The sequence below is a fragment of the Diaporthe amygdali genome (assembly GCF_026229845.1).
Source record: "Diaporthe amygdali strain CAA958 chromosome Unknown NODE_19_length_847323_cov_64_739301, whole genome shotgun sequence".
In the NCBI taxonomy this organism is placed as follows: Eukaryota; Fungi; Ascomycota; class Sordariomycetes; order Diaporthales; family Diaporthaceae; genus Diaporthe; species Diaporthe amygdali.
The window spans coordinates 681,767-698,610 of NW_026517039.1; the positions used below are offsets into that span (position 1 = coordinate 681,767).

At 53.0% G+C, this 16,844-nt stretch overlaps 4 protein-coding genes across 4 annotated transcripts; 2 read left to right on the forward strand and 2 right to left on the reverse strand.

Annotated features, from left to right (window-relative positions):
* Window positions 1-1,231: 1,231 nt before the first annotated feature.
* On the reverse strand, window positions 1,232-5,577 carry J7T55_010571 (uncharacterized protein; the record flags this gene model as incomplete). The annotated part of the gene is made up of 2 exons (XM_053145129.1): window positions 1,232-2,471; window positions 2,549-5,577. The coding sequence occupies 2 exons, from the start codon at window positions 5,575-5,577 to the stop codon at window positions 1,232-1,234; spliced, it is 4,269 nt and encodes a 1,422-aa protein (XP_052992418.1).
* A 1,868-nt stretch (window positions 5,578-7,445) lies between these two features.
* J7T55_010572 (cytochrome p450) lies at window positions 7,446-9,218 on the forward strand (the record flags this gene model as incomplete). Its single annotated transcript, XM_053145130.1, has 4 exons — window positions 7,446-7,562; window positions 7,617-7,863; window positions 7,925-8,698; window positions 8,761-9,218. The coding sequence occupies 4 exons, from the start codon at window positions 7,446-7,448 to the stop codon at window positions 9,216-9,218; spliced, it is 1,596 nt and encodes a 531-aa protein (XP_052992419.1).
* Window positions 9,219-10,735: 1,517 nt separating this feature from the next.
* Window positions 10,736-12,477, forward strand: J7T55_010573 (uncharacterized protein; the record flags this gene model as incomplete). Its single annotated transcript, XM_053145131.1, has 4 exons — window positions 10,736-10,921; window positions 10,984-11,028; window positions 11,144-11,511; window positions 11,571-12,477. The coding sequence occupies 4 exons, from the start codon at window positions 10,736-10,738 to the stop codon at window positions 12,475-12,477; spliced, it is 1,506 nt and encodes a 501-aa protein (XP_052992420.1).
* A 1,628-nt stretch (window positions 12,478-14,105) lies between these two features.
* On the reverse strand, window positions 14,106-16,695 carry J7T55_010574 (uncharacterized protein; the record flags this gene model as incomplete). Its single annotated transcript, XM_053145132.1, has 6 exons — window positions 14,106-14,891; window positions 14,970-15,135; window positions 15,274-15,640; window positions 15,695-15,755; window positions 15,821-16,535; window positions 16,637-16,695. 6 exons carry the CDS (start codon window positions 16,693-16,695, stop codon window positions 14,106-14,108), a joined length of 2,154 nt encoding a protein of 717 aa, XP_052992421.1.
* Between the last annotated feature and the right edge of the window lie 149 nt (window positions 16,696-16,844).

Below are 16,844 nucleotides of genomic sequence, written 5' to 3' on the forward strand. Positions count from 1 at the left end.
GCCCTGCTCTCCTCCTCACATGGGGGCCATGGCTGGATTGGGATATATTGCACGAGTGGCGGCGGCCACACTCCGGCCGATCAGCTAACAGGGTATTTGAAATTGTCTCCTGTGCGCATCTTCACAAATCATCGTTTGCAGGTAATTCACCAATACCAAAGTCTGGGTGGCAATGCCCCTTTCTCCGTTGTGAGGTGCTTCTTGGAGAGAAGCACGGCATCTGTAATCACGACTCCAAAGTTCTCACGGGTAATGCAGACTTGACTCGGAACCTGAATCAGCTCACCGACTCACAGCAACAGTCTCATCTGTCCATATCAATCCAGACTTATGGAGCCTTTAACGATGCCATCTGTTCCGAGATCTGTTCCCAAACTTTGCTTACTTAGGTCCGACGTTGAAAGCGGATTAGATCCCGTGCCAAGAGACGCCGGCAGAGATCATACTACCTGCTGGGTTGGCTTGGCAAAAGCTTGGCTGAACCCTCTCCAGGTATACCCATCCTTTTACGCCTCACATCCGTCTTCAACGCAGCACAGCACTAGAGTCTGCCTAACGCTAGGCCTGATATTAGCTATGTTTACTACTGCAGCTTCATGATGTTGGAGTCCCTGATGATATACTTGCCAATCACATCATTCTCAGTCCCTGATCAGTTTCAAGATTACGACACTGATGGAAGTGGGAGCGGCCCTATGTTGCGAAGAAGATCGAATTGGCTGCGCTCAGGGTTGACGGTTCGCTCTGCTGCCGTAGGGTGCCAACCCGTCAAAGTATTTAAAAACCCCCTATAACACCTTCTCACTGCATATGGATTGTACAGGAGTCTCAACATACCACAGAGGATCACAAATGGCACCGCGATTTCTACCAAAAAGTACTCATTTTTCTATGTCATTAACGGGTGGAGCGTCTGAGGCTCTCTTGAACCCTTTCGTCATCAATAATAGGGGGAGCTTGTTGAGCTCTCTTACGCCCTTGTCTCAAATAATATTACAACCTCCATCGCCAATTTTGCGCACGCTGTATTCCCGTGCGTTCTCTGTCAAATCTTCCACCATGTCCTGGCAGGTTCAGCTCTCCGAGGAGCCTTTCGTACCATTTCCTTCCGTACAGTGCAGACCTTCAGGCACCATTTGCATAAGTCGTAGTTCTTGCGCCTCTGTGACACCCCTTTCCTCACCTCTTCTTTCTTTTTTTGTGGTGTTTTCTGGGTTTTCTCTCGTCCGCCCTAAGCCGTCGGCTGAGCCCTCCGCCGGTTTAGCCTCCGTCCCTGGCCTCTACCTCCCTGGCCTCTACCTCCCTGGGCATTTGCTCCCTGACCATTTGCTGCTTGACCATTTGCTTCCTGGCCCTTTCCTCCCTTGCCTCTGGGCCTGCGTCTCCTGGTATTCTGTCCCGCGTCCGCGTCCGGGGACTCGGGAGCCTCGGGTCGCTTAGGAGCCTGGCGGGCCTGGCGGGCCTGGCGTTTTCGCTGCTTGGCTTCCTGGCGTTCCTGGCGTTCCTGCTCCTTCTTGGCATGTTTTCTCTCAAGGTACTTGTCTCTCCGAGCTTTCTGGTTGGAGGCCCGGTTTCTCGGTTCATTGGCGGCTTTATGGTCTCCGGCCTGCTCACCACTGGCTTCCGGCTCCCCATCGGCTTCTCCGCTGGCGCCATTCTGGCTGTGGGTACTGCTGCTTCCTGAAGATGGACCGGGAGCTCCATCATCTCCGTCCTGGTCATCACTGTCATCTGTGCTGACACTTCTGTGGCCATGGAAGCTGCCGCCTCGGGGAGATGAGCCTGAGGAGCTGTGGGAGTTGCCGCCTGCCGATGACGGACCAGGGGCGCAATCGTGCACTCCGTCATGCTCTCCGTTGTGACCGTTGTGGGCATGGAAGTCGCAAGCTCGAGAAGATTGGCTTGAAGGGCTGTGATGGCTGCCGCCTCCAGATGACGGGCCAGGGGCTCCATCGTCGTCCCCATCTTGATTATCATCATCATGTCCGCTGGCGCCGTTGTGGCCATGGAAGTTGCCGCCTCCTGAAGATGGGCCTGGGCCAGGGCCGCCATTGTCATCGTCCGACTCGTCGTCATCTCCATCATGATCGTCACCGCCATCTTCATCTTGCTCTTCATCATCATCTTCGTCCGTTTCCTCGTCGTCGTCTCGATCGAAAAGCATGGAATAGGTCAGGTGGTCAGGCTCACATGGCCCCTTGCCCTTCCACCGCTTCGGCTGCACTGTGCCGTCGCTGCCATCATCCGTGTCCTGCTGGTCGGCTTCCAGAGTCTGATAGCTGGAACCATCGACAAGAGGCTGAGCTTCCGACGAAGGGCTGTCCGGGTAGGTCGCCCGCCCTCCGGTGTTCACCTCAGAGGGATCACCGAAAGGGCGATCGCCACTGCCGAGGTCGTTCTCAACAACGCCATCGTGGAAGCTCGAATCCTCAGGGATAGTCTGCAAGCCATTGAAAGACTCATCGCCATCACTGCCGGAACAATTGTCAGCAACATTGTGCTGGAAGTTTGATTTTCAGGGGCGCAGACAGGGCGTCTGATAACTTACCAATTGGGGAGGTCGCCTCCGGTGATCACCCCAGGGGGATCACCAAGAAGGCTCCCGTTGCGGATGATTGCATTGTCAGTAGTGTGTTGATGGCTTGAATTGCCCGGGGATGTCGCCTGTCCTCCGGTGTTCACCCCAGGGGGATCACCGAGAGGCTTGTTGTTGCTGGCGATCTGCTTATCCAAGAGGGTGGCGTAAATTCGGTCCTGGAAATCCTTGCTGCCGAGCTTCTCTTCAATGACAGCCTGGACATCTTCGAACAATTCCTTTTGCTCGAAGTTATCCTCCTCCACTGCGTTGAAAACGGCCCTCAATTTCTTGCCGTTTAGAATTCTGTCGACAATGGCATGAACTTTGGTGCTGAGGGTTTCGTCGTTGATGCGCTGGTCGCCAAGGCTATTCAGGCGCTGCTGAATGGCATCTACTCGCTCCGGGATCTTCTGCTCCTTCGACGCTTCGACGTGCTCCTGAAAGTGCTTCTCAAGTGCTTGGAACTGATTGTAGTTCACATCATCAAGAACACCAAGCCTCTCGTCCACGTCTTCCTTGTGCTCATCGAGGTCAGCCTGAACGGCTTGCGTCTCCTCAGCCGCAGCAGTGAAACGCGAGTCGATGTTGGTTTCCAGCGCCTCGTGAGCCTGCACCAGCTCGTCATGCTGAGAGTTGGTCTCAGATCGGAGCTCATCGACACTCTCGGTCGCAGCGGTGAAGCGAGTCTCGACACTGGTCTCCAGCTCCTTGTGAGCCTGCAGAGTCTGATTGTTGCGCGAGATGGTGTCGATCTTGAGCTGCTGCAAATCCTCGCGCTTGACGAAGCTGGCCTGAAGTGCGTCAATCTTGTCCTGCAAATCCTCGGCAAGCTCTGTGAGGTTTGCAATCTGCTCCATCATGCCGGCTTTGTCCTTGGCATCCTGGCGAGACTTTGCGTCGGTCTTCTTCTTATACTCGTCGAAGTGGGATTTGAGCGCATTGTACTCCTTGACCGAAGCCTTCTGATCCTGGAGCTTGCTGATCGCCTGGCTGTGCCAGACGTCGGCCTGGCGCAGGTCTCCGAGGCTCGACTGAGCGGCTCCCAGGCCAGCCTTAAAGGTCTTGGTGGCATCTTCTTCAGCACTCAGCCGCTCTTTCATCTTGTTTTTGTCTGTCTCCAAGTTGTACACGCGGTTGGTGAGATGTCCGTGTTGTGTGCCCATGCCATCGATGCGGCTTGTGATGTTCTCAAGGTCCTTGGCATCAGCCTTCGTGCTTCGTAGCTCTTCAAGAGACGTAGTGTTCGTGGAGGTGTCTTTCTTCACTTTGAGAATGTCTAGATTCGACGCAATGACGTCTGTGGTATTAGCCTTTGTGTTCTGTAGCTCTGCAAGTGTCGAAGTGTTCTCGGCGGCCTCTTCCTTTGCTGCATCAAGGTCGTCCCTTAACGTGGCAACCTCTGTAGCATTGGCCTTCGATGTCTGCAGCACGCCAACCGTACCACTGAGTTCTTCAAGTGTCCCATTCGTAATGTCAAGATCTGTCGTGTTGGCCTTCGTCTCGCTCAAATTGAAAAAGCCAACGCTCAGCCTTTGGAATCCGTCTATGGCCTTGTCAAGTAGCGTCGCATCGGCCTTCTCACTGCTCAGACTGCTGACTCTGGTATCCAATTGTTCAAGTGACTGACTTGTCGTCTCAAGGGCATCTTTGTCGGCCTTGCTCTCGCGGAGAGACCGGATCTTAGTAGTTTGATTGTCAATCCTTCGGCTCTGCTCGCCGACCTTTCCGGTGAGCTTGTCAGAGTCCTTAATTAGTTTGCACAGTGCTTTGTAGGCCTCTTCCCATTCGTTGAACAGCTTGGCTACGAGGCATTTGAAGTCGTACTCAGCAGTCTTTGTGGCAAAGTTCTCCAGCAGATAGGCGTTCCATAGCGGGGCGGTGCAGCGATTGAGAAATTGCAACGAAGTCATGAAAACTGCGATGACAATGATGAGGCCGACGAATGGGCTGATACCATTGCGATTCATCCAGTTCATTAAAGACGTTGCGGCGAAGTCGGAAGCGATCAAGATTGCGAAGGCGACTGATAATGAAGCGTAAATTGCTGACCTGAATCGAAACAATTGGAGGGCGAGCATAGTGACGCCATACGCAATTGAGCTGGGAAGACGGAAGTAGTACAGCAAGATCCAGGGAACTCTGGGAGGAGTGCCGACGGCGGACAGCCAATCGTGGAGGGCGCCCTCCATGGCTGCTGGTGCTGGCATGGCCGTTGGCATCGTGCTTGGCATGGCGCTTGGAAGGGCTGTCGGCATGGTTGTTGACGTCGCCGATTGCATCCATGTTGACTTGCCAACTGGCGTAGCGATTGGAGAGGAATAAGAAGAGCCGCTGTACTTGGTGGTGGTGGTGGTAGGAGTTTCAAATGTGACGATGGTAGCTGTGGGCTGGAATACGGTGGCGTCGAAAGACATCACCCATTCCATCCAGAGCAGGGTCACAACGTAGAGAGAGAACTGCAGCAGAGCTGGCGAACCTATGAAGCAGATGGCGCTCCACAGGAACCGCGCAACCCTTGAGATCCAACCGCGGGCTGGAGGCGTTGGCTCTTGAGAAGCTTTGTCGGGCTCGAGCTTCTCGCCGAACAGATCCGTCTCTTCGTCGATGGCGAAGATATAGAGCGGCTGGTCGTCGGGTGCTTCAAGGTCTTTGACTTGTTGGCGGTGTCGGCTTACTAGGAAGCCCAAAATGACGATAAGTACGCCGACAAGGTGTTCCGATTGCCAAGTATACCACGCGCTTATTACGCCCAGCATGATAGCCAGACTGATGGTGGCCCTGCGGCTGACTTGTATCAAGCCGTCGAGGAGAAAGACGGCCACACCCGAGGAGACGAACAGATAGGCGGCGATAACCAAAAGACTGGAGACTGGGGAGACATCAACGAAGGGGCCGGGCTGGCCATGCATGAGGATGCGGGCACTGGCGGGCCCAAGGAGGTAGGGGAAGAGGAGGCACAACGCCCAGAAGGCGCGCTGTACGACCTCGACCACAGACATGGTGAGGTGTGCTGCGACTAGGGCAGCTTCGGTCGACCAAATTCTGCGGTAAGGAATCGATTAGAATGGGGTGCGATTGACAGTTGACGATTAGAAAAACAAAGCCAGGGGGATTGAAGTGGGATTGATAGTCAACAGTCGAAAAGCACTTGCTGATGGAGGGGTTGGATGATAGGTGGTGGGGCAGTTTTGAACACGATTGACTAGGAGCTCACCTGAATGAATCTCAATTCAACTGCTTCGACTATTTGTCGAGGTGTGGTGCATTCGCGTCAATCTGGAGGAGAGAAACGAGTTCCCTTTGCTCGAGATTGGCAGTGCTGGTGTTTGTAGGAAGGATGCTTCCTTGAGGTGAGGGGTATCAACAACTTGGAGGCGAGAAACAAGTTCCCTTTGCTCGAGATTGTTGATCAGGTCTGATATGGGTGCTTGGATCTGTCAAAGACTGACGATGACAATTCAAGGGTCGAATCAGACTGGGTTGAGGGGAGGTCGGAAGGGAAGAGGGAAGAGTTGGGACAGTCAGATCAGGAGGCCTTTTATAATTTGGGCGACTGTGGACGGTGGGGGGCAGCAAGGCAGCCTAAGGCAGTGAATTTATTTATTCACTTGGAACCATTGAATTGGATAGGCGAGTCACCGTGGTCACTGATATCTGATTGATTCTTGAATCCCGTTTGTCTTCCTCCCCCGAAATCTGGACGGAGCTGACCTGCCTTGGGTTGCTGCAAGATAGGGGACAACCTTCACTTGCCAGTCGCCGTAGCAGCTGGTCGACTAAGAAGACGTCTAGCGCTGCGCCTGCGTCAAGTATACGTTTGTGACACTATTTGACTACTGACACAAGTTGACTGGTCTGCAAGTAAAGACCTTGCACAGGCGTCGTAATTCCCAACTACCCAGTCATCAATGAATTGACAGATGGCTGCGGTGCTTTATGGTAATTCAGGAGGCAGTTCTAGAATGCGAGAAATGAGAGACTTGGTTCTAATTTCAATTGTATGAATACGTAGTTAGACAGCATACTCTCCGCCATATCACATAAGCGGCTTGCGAGCCAGCATTGAAGATCAACATCTGGAAGAAAAACGCCTTGCCAAATAGCGACTTGGATTTACTTTGAGAGATAGAAGCAAGGTTAACAAAAACATGGATGGCAAGGCTTTGATGGGTATTAAGGAATCGGAATCACCTGAAAAATTCAGAACCTTTGAGCCCCGAGCCTTCTGAGCAAACCTTGGAATAATGGACAAGATGAAGCCGCAACTTTCAGTCTACATCCCGAAGGCTATACCCGAGATCTGAACTTGAAGAGATGGGACCGAGGCTTTTTGAGGCTCCCGAGCGTTTTGTAATGCCTTTCTATCCAATCTTGCGCCCCAAAATTGATGTTGTGACCTGGTCGAGTATGCCCACGGATGAGACAGACTGCGAAGCAGAAGAGACTGGCTGGATTAGACCGCAAAGGCAGTATTTGAGGAGGCATAAACACCATAATGTAACCAATCGTTCAGTTGGTCTTCAAAAGACCAGGTTCAAATCCCAGAGGACATAAGAGTCGACAGCGCCAGGCCAGAATCGAAGAGGAAGCTTGACGTTCTCTAGGTACAAACGGCGTCACGTGCATTGTCAGCACTAGCCCGTTTTCGGATCGTCAAACTCCAATTCACAGGGGGCAATCTGAGGTTGCACTGGAGGATGAAAATTGCTAGGCACACAGCAACGTCTATCAGGCCATTCTTGACATTCTACCTGGCTATTACGAATCACCTTTTCCTTCGAGTAGCGGGGCTCAACACCACGCAGAATGGCCTGAGCTTGTCACGAACCAACCCAAAGTAGACCTCGTCCCTGGCGCATCGAGAGCAATGGACCTGAAAGCGGGACAAGGGCTTTATGAGCCACGGGCTTTTCGCATTATCCTTAGCGTCGTGCTGTCTGTGGCTCTGGCATGGCTCCTACTGGGTCGCAGCCAGCGTCGTCGTGTGAGCGAAGGCCAATTTCCTCCCATTATTGACGACTCGCTAACATGTAAACAGACTGAGAGTCGCTTCGCCGCCGAGAAAGGATGTCTGCCTCCTAAGACATGGAACTCGAGGTGGCCGCTTGGCCTAGATATGCTAGCCAAGGCTATCAAGTACGCCAGAACAATGCAGATCCTGCAGTTCTTCCTCGATGTTGTAGACGACAACGGCACCACGTTCGTCCAGGAGCTGCTGGGTGCTACGGGCATCGACACGGTAGATCCTGAAAACATTGAGGCAGTCCTATCGACAAATTTTGAGGGTAAGTCGAATGCAATCAAAGCAGAAGCACAGTCAACCTGACGTTTGGCGACTACGTTTAGATTATAGTCTCGGTCTTCGAGCTCTCCACTTCCGGCCTCTCCTGGGGAGCGGCATCTTCACTCAGGATGGTGCCCTTTGGAAGCACTCGAGGGCTTTACTTAGGCCACAGTTTGCTTCGAATAGGTCCCAAAACTTTGAACAAATCAAGAATTGCGTACAGAACCTCATTGACGTTATTCCCACTGATGGCAGCACGGTTGACCTCCAACCCCTCTTTTTCAAGCTCACCTTCGACACCACAATGTTCCTCCTCTTCGGCGACTCGGTACTGGATCTCGACTGGGGGAAGGTTGCGGGCCAGGAGTCGTCATTCGCACAAGCCTTCAATCTGGCGCAGGACTACCTCGCTCACCGAGGACGCCTCGGCCAGTTCCACTGGTTGCTGAATGACAAGGCCTTCCGTGATGCCTGCAAAAGATGTCACCAATTTGTGGATGAGGCGGTTGACAAGGCGCTACAACCAACTTCGAAGGTACAAGAGAAGGACACGGACTTGCACAGCAATTACTCATTCATTGATGCTCTGGCGGAGCAGACTCAGGATAGAAAGGTTTTGCGGGATCAATGCTTCAACGTGCTGCTCGCTGGTCGCGACACCACGGGCTGCTGTCTCTCTTGGTCATTCAGGCTACTGGCCCGTCATCCACAAGTTCTTCAACGTCTGCGAGAGGAAATCGCCAGTGTCTGCAGCATAGGGCCTGGATCGCAGCCGCCGTCCCGAGATGACTTGAAGCCCACCAGAATGCCGTACCTTAGTCTGGTAGTCAAAGAAGGTAAGTGTCACTCTTTTACCGAGCTTCCACCCTTCAGTAGCCCAGGTCTAATTTGCTTGAAGTACTGCGACTATACCCCTCCGTCCCCGTGAACTCGCGAGAGGCGATCCGCATGACCACACTTCCTGTCGGTGGCGGACCTGACGGCAAAGCACCCATCCTTGTCCGCCCCGGCCAGGCAGTGGGCTACTGTGTCTATGCAATGCACCGCAGGAAGGACATATACGGCGAGGACGCGGAGGCGTTCCGGCCTGAGCGGTGGGAGGAAGACGGCTTAAAAGATGTGGGCTGGGCGTACCTACCATTCAACGGTGGACCTAGGCTATGCTTGGGACAAGACTTCGCGCTGCTGGAAGTCTCGTACACAATATGCCGCATTATCCAGACCTTCCCTCACATCGTGGTTCCGGATTCCGAGCCTCACGTCGAGGTCGGCCAAGAAAGACAGACCTTGACCCTAGTCGTCGCCAGTGCGGATGGCTGCCGATTGTCACTGAATGCTACTGAAGCTAGGCAATAGACTTCGAGCCATGAAAAGAAGTGCCGCTGGTATACGAGTCGGACCGATCATCGCTTTAACTTGACAGTTGCCTCGTGGGTGGTTGCTAGTAGCGCGCCAGGCCGATGTCTAGGCCGACATCACGATTGTGGTCTTATAACGACGAGGTGAAACAATATCGTCCGGTAAACACAGACTAGTATTGTCAGGGCCCTGATTCTGTCGAGACGTCAAGCAATTATGCACCGCGGGATAGTAGCGTCTGGTGGGGATGGAGCTTGTCATGGGCGGGCCCGTTGTTGACAGGCTCCACGAGTTCGTTTTAATCCGGAAGAGTGGGGTCCAAACGTCGGGTAGTTTATGAACGAATTGACAAGAAACCATTGGCGATCCGGGTGGACTCTGGCCTCGGCTGTGTCATATACATAAGTGGGCTTCGAGTCAGTTGACATCCACGGACCCGCAGCGGACAGTTCGGAAATAATTTGAACCTCGTGCCTCGATGATCAGCTGAACGCACAGAGGCCAAGCTGAGGAGTCTACGTGATACCAAGGAGAAGAGATTGACTTGATCTGACATTCGAGAACCGTCGCACTGGAGCAGAGGCACGGCTCAAGTGGTCGGAGCGATCCAAAGTCTGACGAAGAAAAACGAACAATCAACAACGTCGCATCACTCTCGGCCGGAAGAGGTCGACTTGTTGGGCAAGTGTAGGCTCTCACGAGTCGCCGAGAGGATTTTGGGTTTGTCGACTCAAGTGGGTTCAGAACAGCGGGTTTCACCAGTAGCACCCCCTTCTTCCTGGTGCGAAGTTTAATTAGGCTTTCAATTAGAGTTGCCGATGCATGCGCCTACGATTCGGCCCCCTCCGGGCCAAGATGCGACACACCTCAAAGCGTACGACAGCGCGCGTTCCAGCGGCTGCTGCCATCTGAACTCGAAATAAGCAAGCAGCCGTTGGAGCTGCAACAATTGGAGCCCAGCGAACAAGGCTTGGGCCGCGAGAGGCCAGTTCAGACCCTGTGCAGCCGGCGGAAGAGCCTCGGAACGGCCGTCTGGACTGGTCTATTTCACGAATACTTTCAGATTACTTTGCGACTGCTCTCAATGTTGGGACCGTGCCAAGATCTGTAGGCGACATACTCGCGGTCTGCAAGCAATGCAGGATTAAAGTTCGCACCCTGTCAGCGATTCGCGACCTCGCGAGTCGCATGTGCATGTCGCGAAGGCGCCTCAACTCAGGCACTCACACATACCTGTACTTGCGCTCGGAGTTTTTCTTGTGGGCCCACACCTTATGGTCAGGGCCACTTATCTGTTCCAGACGACTGTTGACACCATCGGGACAAGTGGCGGGGAGTTAATCCCAGGAATGTTGTTATATCTGTGGGTGCCAATGGCTGCCAACACTTCTAGACCATATCTGCCCTCCAAGTGACGTCTTCCACAGGTCGACCTTCTCTTCGGTCCTAGCCAACTGACCAACTGAGTCCACGCTCGCCCCGCATATTTACTAATGGGCTAGCTCTCGACCAAGATGGAAGCGGATGTTCAAGCCTCGGGTGTGGTAGGGCTGCCGGCGGACAACAGGGCGGGAGTCGTGGTGGCTGTTGTCTCTACCTTGGTGCCGTTGACTGGCCTTGTGGTCGCCATGCGCTTCTACTCTCGACAACACCTCGACAACCGGATTGGATTGGACGATTGGGTGGTCTTGGCAGCGCTTGTAAGACGCAGGCACTGTCTGAACTGGTGCATAGAATCTGAGCGCTAACATTTGCTCTACAGGCTTTTGTCGTGGCCAAGGGCATCACAGTCTGCCTTATGGCCCAGGTAGGGCTTGGACAACATATCTGGAATCTGGGTGAGGAACAAATCGAGCAGTACTTCAAGGCAAGCCTCCGGACGCGAGCGAAAGCCTGGTACACCTGCTAATGACTGTCAACAGGGCTTTTACTTCGCCATCATTCTTTACTACAGCGGACTTGGCTCGATCAAGGTTGCTCTGCTGCTACAGTATCGACGAGTCTTCGCTTCGAAGCTTCGAAGAGCAATCAATCTTGCATTGATCATCATCGGCCCATGGAGTATCGGACTGGTCCTGATATCCATTTTCACTTGCCATCCAATACAGGGGTACTGGGAAAAGTACACCAAGGCCACATGCGTTCCAACTTTCCAATGGTACATCCATTCTGCCGGAAACATACTGAGCGACGTCGTAATATTCACGTTACCGATACCGGCATTATGGAGCATGCGAGTTTCATTAGGACAGCGGCTGCTCCTCATCTTCATGTTCTCGTTGGGTCTATTGTAAGTGGGATACCGGCTTAGACGGTGACTGTCTTAACCAAGCTGACAAACGCTTGAAGCAACTGCGCCATCTCCGGGATAAGGATCAAATACCTACCGATTGTTAGCTCGAACCCGGATGTAACATACGAGAACCTCGACGCCGTCTCCTGGTCGATAGCAGAGGTCTGCCTCGCCATCATTTGCGCTTGCCTTCCGACATTGAGGCCGCTGTATGTGCGCGCGGCCAGGGAGAGGTTTGCGGATTGTGTACGTTCCAGCTGTAGGCGGCGGAAGAGGCAGTACTACAGGGAGCCCGCGCGAGACTTGCGAACGCCAGAGGAGGCTATCACCGCTCATATACCCCCCTCATTTTCCTATGAGAGCAAAGACGTGGAGAAATTTACCCAGAGCATCAGTCTGAAGCCAACCGCCGAGACATATTTCGACAAATCAAGGTCCCTCCCTTCGCGGACACAGTCTCAGTGCGACCACTGCGAACATTACGGGTACGAGCTGATGGAAAGCCCACAACCCGAAAGGAAGATGACCAGGTCGCCGTCCAGAAGGTCGGTCAGCAATGCCTTCCAGCCGCCCGAGCGTCGACGTCCATCTGTCCAAAGCATACTAGATGAGATTGTCGTCACCCAGCCGCCGAATGCCATGATACATGAAGCCCTCGGCAGCAACTTCCCGATCCGCGTCGCAGGAGGCACGCAACCTCCCTTAGTTCCACGAGCCCGCTATAGCTCTATTGATACGATTGCGAACGAGGGGCTCAGCGCTCCTCGGCCCCGGATGAAGCGCATTGGCTCCGATGACTCTGTTACATCACAGGTTTCTGACTACACATTCCGGAGGGAATATGGAGCAGGGCGGATACCATTCGGCGATTTCAACAAGGTAGATTACCAGAAGGTAGGAGGGTCAGCTTCAAGGAGCCTGCCGTCAAGGGAGGCGGATCGGGCACCTGGGGAGCTTGCGTGAACTTTCAACACGAGCACGACGACCTTCGCATTTACAAGAGTTGGCAGAGGTGAATGAATTTAATCCTTCACATTTCTTTTATGATACCCAGAAGGTCTTTGCGGCAATATAGAAGGGACTCCTGAGAGCCCCCGCAAGGCACTACAGCGATTGCTTATGTATCTTTGAAATAGACTTGTAATTCGATCATTGACGTTCACTTTCCGAGCTCAATGCCTCCAACAGATTGTGACATTTGACAGTGATTGCGATGCGTGATGCATCTTGGCAGCAAATTCATATACCATCTTCTCGACTATTAATCCCGACGTGCTATTCAGGGCTTATAAATCCGGACCCCGCCATCACCGAAGCACCAAAATGCCTGACTCTCAGCGACGATGGCCGCCTCACCGGTCGTTTTGCCTCATTTACATGATTCGGAGCCCCACGTCGGCGCCGAGGCCCAAGCTCGCCCAATGCTACGTAACGAAACCTCTGCCTCCCCCACCCAGCCTTCCGCTGTGACGTGCCGACTTAAGAGAAGCCCAATATGGGCCACGAGGCCCAGGATTGCGGGAGGTCTGGACCTCTGATCAAAATGATAAGCATAGCCTTGGCTGCTGCTTCTCAGACGTACGCTCGGAAGCCACGGGAGTGGCCTGCGCCTACAGTTCCCTTATCGGGTGTCCATTTCCTGAGATTGTACCGTGCCGCTGATCTGGCTTGGCACGAGCGAGTCTATCTCGTGCAAAAGTCTATTGACTACGTCCGATACAGGGCCAAGACCAAGGCCAGTCGCTCAAAATATCATAGGCTTTCCACAGCATCCCTACTCACGATGCTAGAGTTTGATTTGCCGCATGTCGCTTACCTAGTGATAGCTGATCGTTGGCTGCTCCTATTGCAGAGCGCCAGAAGTTGCAACGTATCCTTGGCAGATGTGTTAGAGAGCTTATTGCTTACAATGAGGCGGCTGTATCGGCCCATAAGCCCTACGGAGCAGCCTCGTAACCAGCCGGAACAGCCGCGTGTCACCACACTGCCTTGTGGACGTCATGATAGTTGTCTCAAGCATTTTCTGGCACCGTAGTCACCGATTTAGTAGTCCAGAAATAGCTGTCGGTGCACTAGATGATCATCTTCTCGGACTGTGATTTTGATCCATGCGAGTAGATGGTTCTCGTACCAGTATGAATGTTCCTCGGTCATTTACAAGTGGCAACGCTTAGTATAGCATGACTAGAATTCTTCTACCAGAACACTTCGCAAAATGTAGATATTTACAAATTTCTCTTTCGATTAGGACACAGGCTACTGCACTGCTATCAATACTATGCTGCAGCTTCCTCTTCTCATAGTCTACTACCTGGGTGGCTGTGGAAGCCAAACCTGGCTGTCTGTACCGGCTCAAGTGCCTCACAGGATATGGTAATCCTATGAGACATCTTCGTCTGAGCTGTTCACGCTTCACCATGAGGCTTTCCCCAATGATAATTAGATTGATAGCCAATGAGGCAATCCACCGTCTTTTTTTGGATTACCGGAAGTTTCAGCTCCTCCGTATGGTCTTCGTATTTCTTTTTCTGTTCCTCTTTTTTCATTTTTGGCCACCGTGTTGTGCAAGATGCTTACATCTTACCCATCCATCACAGGGCAAAGATTCCGGTGGGGACGCGAGAGCCACGTCGGCGGCGGTGGCGCTCACTCTGGACTTCGCGGGTAGGCTGAGAAAGCTGCATAGGCGAGGCCACATTGATGCTGCCAGCAAACTCTTCGGCGTCTTGTGTGCCACCCATCTCTACGTCTCCACTGGACGGTTGAGGCGCCTCAGCCTGAGGTGGCAGTGCCGTACCCAGCATGCTAACGTCGACATCTTGATCTTCATCAAGGGCCATGATGTCCACATCCATATCAGTCTCAGCTCGTGGGGGCTGTGGAGGCCGGTTGCGAAGGCTGCGACGAAGGCTGCGAGCTGACTGGGCAGGCTCCTCGGCATGTCCTAGCTCGACTTCCATCTCACCGGTTCTAGTTCCATCCAAGGCGTTGTTACCCGCGGGCTCTTGCTGCCCCGCGAAGGCTGCGGTCACTTTGCTCTTGATGTCCTCCACACAATCCCATATCTGGAGGCAGCGACTGCCAGGTGGAACCCAGAGATCAAACTCTACATGTCCGAGTTGGGTCGATCGTTGAGTCTTCCCAGACTCAGTCTGGGCCCGATGCTTGACAGTCAGGCTGAGTGTGTCGGTCTCCGTGTTGAGGTCAAGTTCGAATTGGAGAATGCCTCTCTCGCGGCAGGGGATCGGAAGAAGATCGTAGGCTTTGTAATTGGGCTCAATAGTAGATTTGGATCGAGGGCTGTTGTATTCGGGCTGACAGATGATTTTAAACTCTTCGGTTCCATCCGTCGTCACAAATCTAGCCCACTTGTTTCCCTGTCGGCATCCATATGCATTAGCAGATGAATCGCGACGCTCATCTCAACTGGCGCCTCGAGGGTGGTTTCCACTTACACGTGCCCATAAAAGATTGGCCTGATAGTACCAGTCCTCCGCCCAGCCTTCCCCGTCCCTATAGCGTTTCTTGATAGCGAGGCCAAAGGCGGCCTTGTCAGCGAACTGAGCTACAGTCTTTGCCTTCAACAGCGCGTAGTTCGCACCGGCTGCGAGTCTCGCATACCTAAAGGGATTTAGTTGGCAGTTCATTTCCTCTGGCCTTTGATAATATACTGACTCATACTGGTGTTGAATTTGCCAAAGGTAGAAAGGCTCTTTCATCTGATGCTTCTCACAAATGCTGCTCATACGTGCTACCCACATTGCTCCCTGGGCTGAACCGCCGCCGACCATGATGGTCAGCTTCTCGCATAGAGGCTCAAGGCCTTTGAGTTGAAGGATGCCATCTTCGATGAGAGCAAAAGTGTGCGCATTGGCATCGTCAAAAGTCTTCATGAGCTCTTCGGCAGTGATCGCGAAACGAAAGGAGCTGTGATTGGGACCGCAGTCTGAAATGTAGAATGCTGTCCCCTTGCCTCCCCTGTAGTAACGACAGTTGGTGTAGAATGTCTTGAGGATCTCGTTCTCCATCTCCACGGGCATGGGTCCATAGTTGCGCGACAATGGCCACTTTGTCTTTGCTAGTCGTAGTACGTACCATGCCCAAAGAGCTGTTCCACCGATGACACCTAAACGGTCCGCATTAGCATTGCAGATGTATAAGTGAGTTACTTCTGAAATACCTCGATCGGGGAGAACCTCCAACTGATTGTTGTCTTGGCAGATGGTGACCAAGGAACAGTTCTGCACCGAAGGATTGTCAGCAACGAAAAGAGCATCGGCATTTAAAAGTTCGCTGCTGGACTTACGGTGCTATGTCCACCTGCGTCAAAGAGCAAGAGGCCGTTGCTAATCCTGCCGCTATCGAGAAATCCCTCGTTGCGCAGGATGTGTCTATCGAATCGGGCATTCGGTGTTTCTGTGTAGAAGGCGAAGTGCACATTAGTTTGCCCCTCAGTGAGGAAGATGATCTCTGGAGCAGCATAATGAAAGGCTTGAGCCCAAGCTGTGACGAAGCGTTCGCCGTACTCCTCTTCGAAGTCGATGGTCCACTGAGCAGGGATGGTCAATGCGATGGCGCCAATTCTGCGATTCTGACCTTCGAGATAAAGGCAAACGTTTTGCAAGACAACGCGAAACATCTGCTCAATACCAAGGCGAAGAACTCGCTTGAGCTGCGGGGTCTGCTGGACCAATTCAAGTAACTCCTGTAGTTGGGGAGATTGCCTGGCGATCTCGTCCGAGATCCCCACGACTGCGTACATTGCAAGCTTAGAGGAGATGGATCGACGACCGGGGACTCGGTTGTTTCCTTGGTAGACCATCTCACTAGAATTATTTCGACTGTGGTGGTCAAAAGGATAAATGTGAGAGCTGAACTGGCGCTCAACTTCTTCACGGTCGAGTTGCAATTCCTCTATGATTGAGCGATGCATTACGAGAGACTCGACGGGCATTCCATTGTCGAGCGTCTGATAGACACTCGCTCGAACGGCCTCGCTTCCCCAGTCAATACCCAAGATCCTGAGAGTTGGAAAGATTAGTGAGAGTGGCTTTGAGGTACACTCGCGGCTTTGACATGGGTATCAGAAGAAGAGAAGATAGCTGTATTGCCTAATGCTTACATTTGGTAGGAGTACTCGCGCTGAGGACGCGCACGGAGGTACCTGGGTCGTTGCTCCATGTTGATCACCGTTGCGGCCAGGGGGCGTTGGTCTTGATGGAAGAACTTCAGCTGCTGTGGCTCGCAGTGTTAGTATTGATTAATAGCGGGGGAAAAGCTCTCAGGATTGATGGATGCTCACAAACAGTGCAACGACGTGGCAAGTCCCG